Source organism: Cajanus cajan, chromosome 6 (assembly GCF_000230855.2).
Source record: "Cajanus cajan strain Asha chromosome 6, NIPB_CcT2T_4, whole genome shotgun sequence".
Lineage (NCBI taxonomy): Eukaryota > Viridiplantae > Streptophyta > Magnoliopsida > Fabales > Fabaceae > Cajanus > Cajanus cajan.
The window spans coordinates 35,597,007-35,610,438 of record NC_138522.1 but is presented as its reverse complement, the minus strand read 5'-3'; the positions used below and the strand labels follow the sequence as shown (position 1 = coordinate 35,610,438).

General features: G+C 31.2%; 1 protein-coding gene across 1 annotated transcript; it reads right to left on the bottom strand.

Moving 5' to 3' along the window:
• Nucleotides 1–7,573: 7,573 nt before the first annotated feature.
• Nucleotides 7,574–12,067, bottom strand: LOC109815501 (importin subunit beta-1). Its single transcript, XM_020380243.3, has 3 exons — nt 11,905–12,067; nt 8,844–11,267; nt 7,574–8,750 (listed from the first exon to the last, which is right to left on the bottom strand). Exons 2-3 carry the CDS (start codon nt 11,258–11,260, stop codon nt 8,552–8,554), a joined length of 2,616 nt encoding a protein of 871 aa, XP_020235832.1. The 5' UTR covers nt 11,261–11,267; nt 11,905–12,067; the 3' UTR covers nt 7,574–8,551.
• Between the last annotated feature and the right edge of the window lie 1,365 nt (nt 12,068–13,432).

Here is a 13,432-nt window from a genome sequence, read left to right as displayed (position 1 = left end):
ACAAGCCAAATAGTCTTTGGTCGAGCTGACCCTTAGGCTTTTTGGCTAGCACGTTCAACTAATAATTGAAATAATATAAATTAGCATCAATATGTAATTTGTTATAAAATAATATAATAATACTACATTAGTAATCATTTTTTATTTTTATTTTTTTGGTATTTGATTGTACTTACAAGTTTAGAATTAGGGTTAGCTAATTGAGTAAAGTGTTTTTAACTAAGTAGGAAAAATTAAAGAATGTGTTAACTATTATTTTGGGTAGAATATTTTTGACTTCTGGTGTATGGACATTTGTAACTACCTAAAGTTATATGAATGTGATTGTTCATTATGTTGATTTAAATTGGAGGCTAAATATTAAGTTGTTTTTCATTTTGTAAATTGGATACTTCATATACCGAGTTAGAAACATCTAGAAGATTACTTGGAACTCTTACGGAGTAGAGGATAAATGGAAAAATATTTTCCCACAATGGATAATGTCTTTTCCAATGATATGCATGGTGAAAATTTTAAGAGAAACTATAAAATTTATTATTTATTAATATTATTATATTTGCTTTGGAGCTTTTGATTATTATTTGAGCATTAAATTACGAATAGTACAATACAACTTAAAAAATAACTAGGTTGAACTTTCAACTAGGGGCAATAATCACTTAGGCAATCCAACATAGGGAGTGAGGTGTGTTTCAAATCAGTCAAGGTGGGCTGAAAATATCACATCTATTTTTCGTAGATGATGTCTTGTTTTTCATACAAGGAAAGCTTCAAGCATATGATTTCCATACTTGATAGGTTCATTTTAGCATATGGGTTGTGTGTCAATCCTACCAAATCAAGGGCATTTGCCTCGAGTGGCATCTCACCTAGTCGTCAATAGAAATTATCACTTATTTTAGGTATAACCTTTTCAAATGATCTTGGGCCTTACCTGGGCTTTTAGTTTCTTGTAGGAGGGATCACAAACAGCATGTTCTCTCACGAGATTGATAGGGTGTGAGATCGTCTAGCTTCATGGAAGTGAAGATTCTTGAAGTTCTTTGCATGGCAATTGGCTCATGGCATTATTACCACTCAACAACTGTTATGGGCTAGGCATGTGGGCCCTAATACGTTTTGTTTTAACTGCCACTCCAGTCATGAAGACTTATATCACTTGTTCTTCTTTGAGTGTAATAATGCAATGGTTGTTTGGGCTCGTCTGGGTATCATGGTTTCGATGACGCAAGCCACTTTGGCAAAATTCGGTTGGTTAAGAGGTTGGTATACTATACATGGTGTTTTGGGACTAGTTTATTATGGGAGATTTGGTTGGCAAAGAACTCACTTTTGTTTAAAAATACCAAGATCCTAGTGCATGTGAATGCCTCACATACTTGGGGACTTTATGGTCTAATGTTGAGGACTTTTCATTAGTTGGTTGTGCACCAGGAGGAAAGATGGGGGTATCTTGTATCTTCCCAGTTTTGGTCCAGGTTCTGATTCACGTAGATGAAAGTGCATTGGGTTCTCTTGATCCAGCAGGATATGGGGGATTATGTAGGGATAGTTCTGGGAGGTGGCAATGTGATTTCTATGGTGATGTGGGAATTACGGATAATCTTCATGCAGAATTGAGAGCTATTCAGGATGGATTAATGATTGTTTGGCGAAGAAACTTTAGGAACGTGATATGCGTGTATGATTCCCTCCATGTTGTCAATCTAGTTTTGGGGCCAAGGGAGCCTTTTCACAGGTATACGACGTTGGTCGTGGAGATAAAAGATTTGTTGGGTCATGAGTGGCGGACGTCGCTGATGCACTCCTTACGCGAAGGCAACCAATGCATGAATTTTCTTTCCAAGTGGGGTTCAAATTGCAAAAGCAAGTTGGTAATCATTAATGACATGCTTGTGGAGTTGCGACCTCTGCTTCAAATAGTTCAAGTGTTCTTCTATTTAGGAGAGTTTAGTTTATTTGTGTCCTCTCCTTTCACTTTTTGCCTTTTTGCTATGTATTACCAAAAAAAATAATAATCCATATTAAATTATGCACATATTGCTAGAATAAGTTTTGTAACTAACTACTAGTGATAGAGTATTTCATGATTACACAAAAATAAATAGGTATTTTATAATATCAATTAATCATTTTGTAATTTTGGTTTTTCTATTTCATTGTAAAAAAACATTTTTTTTAAGTTTTAATTAGGCCAATTTGATCTGATGGCTCAACATAGATTAGACTGGACCAAAAAATAACAACTCAAAAAATATAGATAAGACCAATTTAATTTACAATAACATTTAATTCGTTTAAATCTGACAAGATTAGATTAATTCGAGTCATTTGACACCTCTGATCAAAACTTAAATTTGGTTCTAAAAAAAATACCGTGTGATAACTTAACTCAAATTTGTCTAACATATTTTACATGTCTAAAAAAAATATACTGTATTATAACTTGAGTTTCTTTTTTAAAAATATATACTTGGTTCTTGTTGATTTTTTCATTAATATTAATAATTAATTAATAATAAGAAACAGCACAAGTCACACTCGCTGACAGCAACGGTTGCTTTTGCTAGCAATTTTTTTCTAAAAAATACCTTGTCATAATTTACTTAAATTTGTCTAACATAATTTAAATTTGTCTTAAAAAATATACTGTGTTCTAACTTAAATTTTTCTTAAATATATACTTGGTTCAAGTTTTTTATTTTTCTTGTTGATTTTTTTTTCATTAATATCAATAATTAATTAATAATAACGAACAAGACGAGTCACACTCGCTGACAGAAACGTTTGCTTTTACTAGCATACGTATGTCACGATGATTTAGCCGTTCAGGAACCACTACACTTTTTTTTCCCAAAACCACCCAAAACTATATTTAAAGATTGTCAAATTCTTTTCAAAAAATGAAAGAAAGTCATACTCATTAACTATGACTTAAAATGAAAGAAACTTAAAGTCATTAATAAAATATACTCTAAGTTGATAATTTATTTTAAAAAACACTAATTTAATGATTTTAAAAATAAATAGTACAAATTAATGTGATAAAAAAAAAAAAAAAAAAAAAAGTCCCACCCACCCTCAAGTGATGATAATAGATCATCTATCCTAGAATCCAACAGCCAAGTAAAAAGATAAGTTTCTGTCCTGAATGGTGGTACAGTTATAAGTAACTATTATTTATTTTTTTTTATATCAAAAGTAACCATAAATTTAAAAGTTAAAAGAAGTAAAGGGAAAAGAATGAAGAAAAAAAAATAGTAGTAACTTAACCTAAACAAGTGAATTCAACTCAAACTTTAATAATTGTGACGCTTGTACTCAGTCATTTTAAATTTTAAAAGAAAGAAAACACGTAACATGTAGGATGACAAAATATACATGGATCTCATGAGTATTTGTAAAAAATACTCTCAATGAAAATAAAGATAGAAACAAGACAAAGATTTACCTATAAAATTCTAAAATTCAATAGAGATAGGAATGAGTACGACTATTATATTACTATAATACTCATTCCGCACATTTATTTATATATAATTAATTATAAAAAAATATCTTATATTGTAATATAAATTCTTAACTTAAAGTTCTAAATTACAGTATTTTATTTATAAAATTAAAATTTTTGTATCTTTTTATTGTACTTTTAATTTTTATATTAGTTAATTTAATATTTAGTTTCATCATGATTTAGTTTTTTTTATAGGTTTTATTAGACCAAAATAATATTTAAGCTTGGATGTATGTATGTGTGATATGTATATTTAATATATATAATTATTAGTATTCAATTTTTAAATAAAAAGTTAATTCTAAATTTTAAAAGTTTTATTATTATTAAAAGATTCATGTAGTAAATATTCACTAACTTTTCATATTTATATATTTGTTTTGTTACATTTTGTATTTTTAAATTATAGGGGTTGTTATTTTAATTAGTGATTGTGAATTTCAAAAAAAAAATCTATGTATATTTGACATCTATAATCTTCATTAATAAATTTGTAAATTTGAACTTAGAGAGAAGACCAAAGTTTTTTTTAATACAATAGTTTGTTAAGTTTTTGAAATTATTATTATTAATCTAGTGAGAGTATCTATATTATCTTTATAATAAATAAATGAAAATCACTATATTGACCTAGTGGGAGTAGTTGAGATAGACAGGATAGTATTTCAAAGATTTTTATTTTTTATTTTTTTTGTAAATTATATGCTAGAAATCATAAGTTTAAACTTCAATGAAACTATTATATAAAAAAAAATTGATGAATAAGTTTGATAAATGATGATGAACAAGACATATTGACTTAAGTGAAATTGTAAGTCTATTTATATATCTTATATAAAACAAGCTATCTAAACAACCTTTTAACTAAGCAAAATTTTAAAAAGGTTAGGTTATATTTTTTATAAAAACAAATTGTCCATAACATGTAAATAAGACAAATAAAGTCAAACTCTCTAAATTCTAGTCTAATTAACTTATTTTTGACTCCTATTAATGATAATATTTAAATAATTAAAATTTATATGTAAAATTTTATATTTCTAATAAATAAATTATGACTTATATTTGAATGATTTAAGACTAAAAATGCTCTTTTATCTAAATAATATTATCTTTATAATATATTCATATTTTTATAATATATATATATATATATATATATATATATATATATATATATATGTGTGTGTGTGTGTGTGTGAACGTGTGTATGTGTGTACAACTTTAATAAGAAATAATAATAATAATTTTTATAATATATTTTATAATTAATTTTCTTTAAGGATTTTGTTTTCATTATAATAAAAAATAAAATGACTAATAATAATTATAATTTTTTTATATTCAATTTGTAAGTTACAATAAAAATTATTGATAAATACAAAAAAAAAATGGTGTTTATATAATAACATTATTTAAAAGATCTGTAATTTTTTCATGTGATTTCATGTTGGATTAGCTTCTTGTATAATATTTATACCTTAATATAAAAAATCAATTAAATATTTTATTTAATCATTTCAATTAGAATTCAATTTTTAATCATATACTTAAAAAAGTAAAACATGATATAAAATAATCAAACTAACCTAAAAATCATATAATATGCTTGAACTACCATAATAATAATTACCATTCTCTATATAATGTGACATGAATAACAAATGTGGTAATAAAAATTTAACTAACACAATTTTTTTAATTCATATAAAATTTAAAATGTGCATATTATATTATGTCAATTTTTCATCTCTAAGTCAAGTAGTCAACTCCAGTGATTGATTCAACCGTCACAATACAATGGAACTCAATAGAAAAAGAAAAAAGTTGGAAAGTGTTGCAAAAATTATACAATGGAACTCAATAGAAGAAAAAAAAGTTGGAAAGTGATGCAAAAATTACCTTGCGCACAATGATAGGTCCTTTTTTCTGTTTATAGGCTTGTGGGAAGGGCTTGAGTTCACTGCTAGGCCTGTGACGGCTAACACATGATCATGGAGACCCAATTTCAAAATTGGTTTAAAAGTCATTTTAAGTTTCCAACTCCGTTTTACAAATGTGGAATTTGTTTTCAAATTAAAGTTTAAAATAAAAATTAGAAACTTACTACCACTCCAAATTTAACCTCAATTACAAATTGTTGATACAAACTTATTTAAAAACATTCTAAATAATTTAGGAACATTGACTAATTTAACGAAAAAATAAATGATACAGCTGCGAGTAATCCTACCTTGAATTTTGTGTTCACAGTAACATGATTTAATCCGTTAGAGATATAATAACATCCAAACTAATTACAATAGAAAAAGTTGATGATTTTCACATTTCATAATCAATATCAAGCTCAGGTACAGATAGAAACGAGTTTAGTCTTGAACTTGTTTACGTCTAACTTATTTGGATTCTCCGTAATTGAAAACAATTACCTTGGATTTTCACTTAGATTAGTTTAATTTTTTGTAGAAAATAAATTATAAATTATTCAATGATTTGTCAACATTATAGGTTTAAGATCCGCAAGAGATTTTTGTCCATGGTCAACTCAACTGTAGGGTTTGTTGGGCAGGAAGCAAAGAAATAGGATACATAGAAATATAAAAGAAAAATATGGAAAAGAGAAAAATGGAAATAATATAATAGATTTTAATCTTCCCTTCCATTTCCTCTCAATTTTCATGGTATATCTTGGCTACTAAACAGTGTTAAACTTTTCAATATATGATGAGAACTAATTTTATAAACTCGTTAAACTTAAGCATATAATACAAATTCCGCAAATCAGATACTTAAATTATTAAAATTAAAACCAATTTTCATTATTTTAAACTAACTAGTACTTTGGTACAATATTATATAAAATCAATTTTATAATAAATTATTTACACAAATAAATATTATATTTAAATATATAAATTATATTTAAAATTTGTATGAATAGATTTTTAAACATATAAATTATATTTTTATTAAAATAAATAATTTATATTACAATAGATTATTTTTAATTATTAATAACTTATTTTAAAATATTAAAATTTAATTTATAAATAAATATGATAAATATAAATTAAAGATAAGAACAAAAAAGAAAAATTCTTAAACGCACGCAAACTTTTAATATGTAAGTATAAGTATTGATAAAATAGAATAAATTTGATTGTTATCAAAATCGGACTAGATCAATTAGTTGATCCAAAACCAGTCATTGACTGCTCCATACAGTCCTTAAAATTCGTCAGCCATCAAGTATAAAGGAATGAATAAAAAAATGATAGTAATAATAACAGTAAAATTCTTTTTGTAACAGTTGTCCTTTCTTGGAACGGATCCTCTCTTTCTGTAAAAGAAACCGGAGGTCGTCCGGTTAACAAAATTTCAATCATTGGCAACATCGTAATCATTCATTTAATTCAATGGTTAAAATTTTGTTAACTGTACACTCCAGTTTTTTCTCATGAGAAAGATCTGTTCCTGTCCTAATTCGCGGCTAATCCCAACTCGACAAAACCGATGACAACTTTAAATTGTACACATCACAATCTTTGATGGTTCCAACATCAAAGATTGACATTTGTGAATCTTTCTTTCACACCAGTAGTAACTTGAATTTGATTATCAGATTTTTTCTCTTGATAAGTGATGAGGAAATTTTGCTATAAATCATCAATGAAGACAACAGTTTTATCTTACCTTGCAAAGGAGCATGCCTTTCCATGATCTAAATTTTTCACTACTAAAAAAGAAAGCGATTCATGTGTGTAAGAATGAGATTAATAAAAATCAGAAATATTTCATATGCATAACTACTTGCGTATTATCTTCATGTCCATTGTTCATTATCTGATTCAACATTACAGTTTATACAAATAAATAGCCAAGAACAAGAATGCGTTAGTTTTAGCCGTCTACCCAAAAGGAAGGGTGATATACAAATTTGGAATTTGAAAAGTGCCTATGAAAGTGGCCAAACATTTTATCTTATCTCAGTAATAAAAAGATTCATATTACCAAACCATAATAAGATATACAGGAAACATGGCAAAATTACCAAAGTCGCCAAAATTCACAAACTTTTACTTAAGACAAGAGAAAGAAATACCAATACAGGCTAAACCCAGACGGCTCCCTCCAACAAGAGAAACAACAACCCACCACACCAAGTTCTTTGGTTATCATCACAGTATATGGCGAGTTTCTTTTGTATCCACAGGAACAGCCAATATACGACTTACAAATGCATTTCAAAGCAAAAAATTAAAGGTTGATGATTTCATGAATGCACGATGATTTTTGACCTAAGAAACCAACCGACATGTAAAAAAAAATATGCATAATGCGTGTAGGATGTAATCTTTCCCATCCTGGGTAAACAATCACAATCGATTCCCAGCCTAGAAAAGCAAGTATGGAGAAAAAAAATTGTATGGATGACCAACAGCCTAGGGACAAATTATACACAGTAGGATGATCAAAACAATGATTTAAGAAGATGCAGGTTAAAAGTCAGAAAAAAAGGAAGAGATTCACTTGATATAAAGCACTTTGGGTGGTGTTGATGAAAACCAGTTCAACCCTGTGAATTCAACCATTCCAATAATGCATGACCAGTTCAGGAAAAAAGCATTTTCAAGCTCGAATGGGTTTATCTTCTCATAACATCAACTCCAAAGTCCAAACTCATCATCCAATTCCAACTAAGAGTAGCTTAGTTTCTCAATCAGGAATCAGTTGCCTCCCTTTAGCTATATTCGACCGATTACATGTTGCATGAAGACCTACACCCACATTTGCAAACTCATCGCTACCCTCTTCCTCTTGACAGAACTGGACTTAATGGTGCTCATGCAAAAGTCAGTGATGCATTGGTGATGATGCAAGAGTTAGTGACAACAAGAAGACCTTCAGACTGATACCTTCTGTTGTCTGACCATGGAGACAAATTGACACATGCAATCCCAAGACCCACCTCGACACACCCAAATGCATGCAGATAGTTTATGACAATGGATATGCTAACTCAGCATATGAACCTCAAACAGATATAGCTCGAGTGATAGCCAACTTGGCCCACTCAGCAGATTCCTTAATCAAATGATCTTCTGAGGTCAAACATTCATTCAAAAATTCTCTGCTTGACAAAGACTGCTGTATTAAAGAACCAGCATTGCTTCCAAGTGTATCTGCTAGATCTCCAAGGACTCCAATTGCTGTTTTCATGACTACTTCGTCCCTGCATTAAAAGAGGCAATGAAGTCACTAGAAGTAATGAATAGATAGCAAAGAAAAAAAGACAAACAGAAAAATGACTTTTTTCCTTTCTTACATGTCTTTTTCCATGTATATGCTATCCAAAAACTGGAGAATATGAGGCGCATAAGGAATCAAGAGTTGGGTTTTCGATGAATTCTTAAACCCTTGAAAAATCCCAGAATATGCCTCTAATATCCCATTTCTCAAAGTATTAATGTACTCAGTCATTTCATCATCAAAACCTGCTGTGTGAGCATACATCTCTGCAGCAAGTTGTAGTGTGTTCATTGCATACATCAAGTACTTATTAAAGTTATCTCCTATTGCAAGTGCTATATCACCAATGCATGAGAATAATGGGGGTTTCACAGAACGGTCCAAATTATCATTTGCCAAATTCTTGAGAAGTTGAGTCATAATTCCATCACAATAAGGCAGTATTTTATCCTCCAATGCCCTGCATATGTCCCCTACAACACCAACAGTGACAGCACAAACTTGGTACTCCTCAAAATTCTGAAGGTCCATCTCCATAAACTTGTAAAATTCTGGCATGTACTTGGCAAAATCAGGGCCCATTGCATATGCAAGGGCTCCAATGGCTAGCATTGCCTCCTCATGTGCAGCGGCATTTCTACAAGCAAAGACCCTGAAGAATAGTCCCATGATCTGATCAGAAAACTGCAAGATGACATATTTGGTAGATTCTGAAGAACCCAGCTTCTGAATAAGTACTTGCAAACACCCACAAAGAAGGCCTATCAATTCACTCCGCTTTTCTCTTTCATCGGATGAAAGATTTTGTGTTTCAAGACATTTGTGCAGCTCCATCATGATGACAGTAACTAGTTGCACCACCAAATGGGTTATTTCCTCTGTTGAACACCTTACTACTTCATTCAATGTTTCATAAGCTGCAGTTCTCAATCGTGATTCAGTAGCATCCTCTCTGCGAGTAACAGTTAGAAGGGATTGAACAATTTGCTGAAAAAAAGGAGTTAGAGGAGATGCTGATCCCACATCCTCGTAACCCTGGGCGAGAAAATACAGAGCACCACAGGCCTTCTCAGCAACATTGGGAACATCCTTCATACTCTGAAGGAGAACTGTAATAATTTGTTGGCAGTTTCCCTCATTAATAATTGGTGTACCAACAATAGAACTGTGAAGAAATTCAAACATTCGTCCCAAAGTCCAAGCAGTGGTGTCTTTCACATGGTTATTAGGGTCCTTCACTAAAGCACTTAACATAAATGGTAAGGCATGGTTTACAAGAGGAGCTAATTTGTCAGGGGAAGGCCCTTCCAAGATAGATCCAAAAGCATACGAGGCTGCCTCCCTTTGCCTCCAATCTGGTTTTGTAATATTCTCCTCAATGAAGGGCATTACCAGTGGCACTATATCATCTCCAACAGTACGAGCAGCTAAACCAAGGCATGTACCACCTGCCATTGCAATATTCCACGCACCTTCATCCAGATCTTGATCCTCTTCTTGTTTGAGTAAAGTTTCCAACAGCAGAGGGATAAGAGCAGGAAGAGCTTGCTTAATAAAATAAAAACAAGGTACATCAGAGTCTCCATTGGAATCACCAATATATTCTTCCAAGATATCTGTCTCCTCATCACAAATTGTACTCCAAAATTCAATGGCTTGAAGAGCAACAGGCTCCTCATCACCCCTAACAGCCTTTGCTGTGATGTTATATATATCCTGGATGTAAGGAGCCAATTTCTCATAATACATGGCTGCAATTGAGACCAAGCATTCAAAAGCTGCCTGTCGTATTTTCACTTCAGGGGACATAGTTGTCTCACAAACAACTCTCATGATATAATCACGCTCCATATCATTTCTAAAATTAACCTGAGCAAATCCAAGAGCATTATATAATGCCCTAGTAGCAGCAAGCCTAACATCATTATTCCCTTCAGACGCATTCATACCTTGAACTACCGCAGTAAGTATTTTATTTACTTGGTCCTGATCAACAACCTGAGGAGATACTTCCTCACACAAATACCCCAGAGTCTCCAAGGTCGCTTGTTTGACATGAGTAGGTACTTGATGAATATTTGATAAAAGTGATCCTATCAGCTCAGGCCACTGTTTCTGAGGAAGCTCAATTCCAGCAACTTTGGCAATAACTTGAGTTGCTGTAGACCGAGCTTCAGTTACAAGAGAAGAGAGTGTTTGCAGCAAGCATGACTTAACTTGAGTCTTCGCCACAGGGTCCAGTGACAACCATCTTTGGACCAATTCCTGCTTTCTGCTTTCATCCTTGGCATCCAAAGCATTTTTCAGTATCAAACCTGCCAACTTTCGGCTATCAACCGGTTTATCTTCACTTGCTAACTCTCCAGATAGAGAGACCAAGAATCCAGGAAGGTTTTGCTCCTGAAATTGCCGCAGACTGTCCTCAGCATGCTTCCGTACATTCCCATCAATTGATTGAGCATTCAAAAGCACCTGTGTAACTTCCATTGCCATGCTCTACCTAATGGCACAAAACAATCACAATGAGTCAATCGAAGAAGCAAGGCTCTATTAAATTATCCCAATCCCAGATCCAGAAATCAACTAAATGACCAACGAATTCAGAATCCACACTACAACTACACAAAATCATATGACACTGGAACGAAGCATAGAAAAAGGCCTGGAGAGAGAAACCTATATGTGAATTAAACTTATCCAAGACGAAGCGCATGCTCTAGATAGTCTTTGATTACTTAAATTTAGAAACCTAATTTAGATGCGTTTTTAGGTTTGTCTTTCGGTAGCTTGTAAACAAAAGACCAATTAAATCCGCAATCAAGTGCATACTGGATAAAGTTTTTGCGGCCACACGAACAGTTGACTTTGACAACCGCTTGTGTCCCATCTCTCACGTCTCAGCCAAATATCCTAGTGACGAGTCATGGATTCACTCAACCACAGATCGAATCCGACTCAACACAAACAATAATCCATATCGATCACAATTCAAACAAGAACCAAAACCATCGAATCGAAACATGATTGAAACAAAAAAGAAGGCGAAAACCTAAAACGCCCAAAATGAAAATGGAAATAATAAAAAAGGCGAATCGGAGAGGAAAAGAGAGAGAGAGAGATCGGTTTAACATAATCACCTGGAATCGGAGAAGAGATCTGAGAGAAAGTAGAGAGAGTGAGTGAGAGAGTCGGAAAAATAGTGAAAAACAAAGAGAAAGAAAGAAAGAAGAAGAAGAAGAAGAAGAAGAAGAAGAAGAAGAATCCACTGCAGCAGCGGTTACAATCGCAAGGGCTACGATTCGAATTAAAAATTATAAATAAATATATTTTTATTATTAGAAGCACACGCAAATAATAATTATTTTTTTTACTACGATAAGGTGTAAATTCAATTGTAATATTATTATTATTATTATTATTATTTTAAGATGAATTGATATATTAGTTAATTATTAATTATTAATTTGAGATTAATGGATGGATTATAGTTAGAGTGAGGTGTGTACAACGCGTAAAGGCGGTGTCTTTTGCCCGGGCGACGGGCCCGCGTTTGAATTGAATAAAATTATTGTTCTTGTTTTTGGTCTCATCCATGATTGAAGGAAAGGAAACCAACTTGCTGCTTCCAAACCTTCTGAATTATCGCCAAATTGCACTTTGCTCCCTCTTTCAATTTTAATATATTAATAATTTTCTTCCCCAATTCTAAATTTTTTTTATTTTTATCCAACCGCCAAATTTCCATAAATTCACTAAATTCACAAATTCATTTAAATTAAAAGTTAAATCTAACTATATTTTATATTGGCGTCTTGTTATATATTTGTTATATATAACAATTAGTACCCCTAATGTATTACAAATGTGCAAAATTAAGTGCTCAATGGTTGCAAAAACTACATAATTCAAATACGAAGACTGTAATTACATATTAAAATTTAAACATGTTTAAATATAAGTTTATAAGTATTTTTTAGAGTTTTTATATTTTAAAAAATACTCTTTAATTTTATTAGAGAGATTCTTAAAAACCATTCATATTTTGTATCTAAACAAACTTTTAGAGTGTAATTTTGCCTTAAATTATGGGTGAATAAGTCAAATTTTGATCTCTATAAACTTTATCAACAAACTTAATTTCATTTTTCGTATTGTAGTGGGTAACTTTTTAAAAAAAAATATTTAGTATATGATTTTTTTTATGTGTAAGATTAGTGTGTAAAATTAATTAATTTATAATTACAATCTTTTTAAGAAACTTCTTTCAAACAAGATTAATTTACAGTCTCTCCATAAAATGAGTATCATTCAAGTTGAAAATCAATGGGTATTCTAACACCATGCACCAACTGTTGATCAGGTGGAAGATTAAGTTACTCAAGAAGTTGATCAAGTTGAAAAAGATGTGAATCATTTATCAACTTTTGAGACCATGATGCTCAACAAGATGGATGCTTAATGGAACAACACTCCTCACTCTAGAAGCATATGAGCACGAATTTGAAGCAATTCATGAGCGTTTAGACGATCTCTAGGAGCAAATCAACGCTCTAACCTCTTTCATGTGATCCTTAGTTTGTCTTAGGCTATCATGTTTTGTTTTTTGTTGTTGATATATCGGGTGATTTAATTTAGTGTTTGTTTAGGATTGGAACACTTTTATTG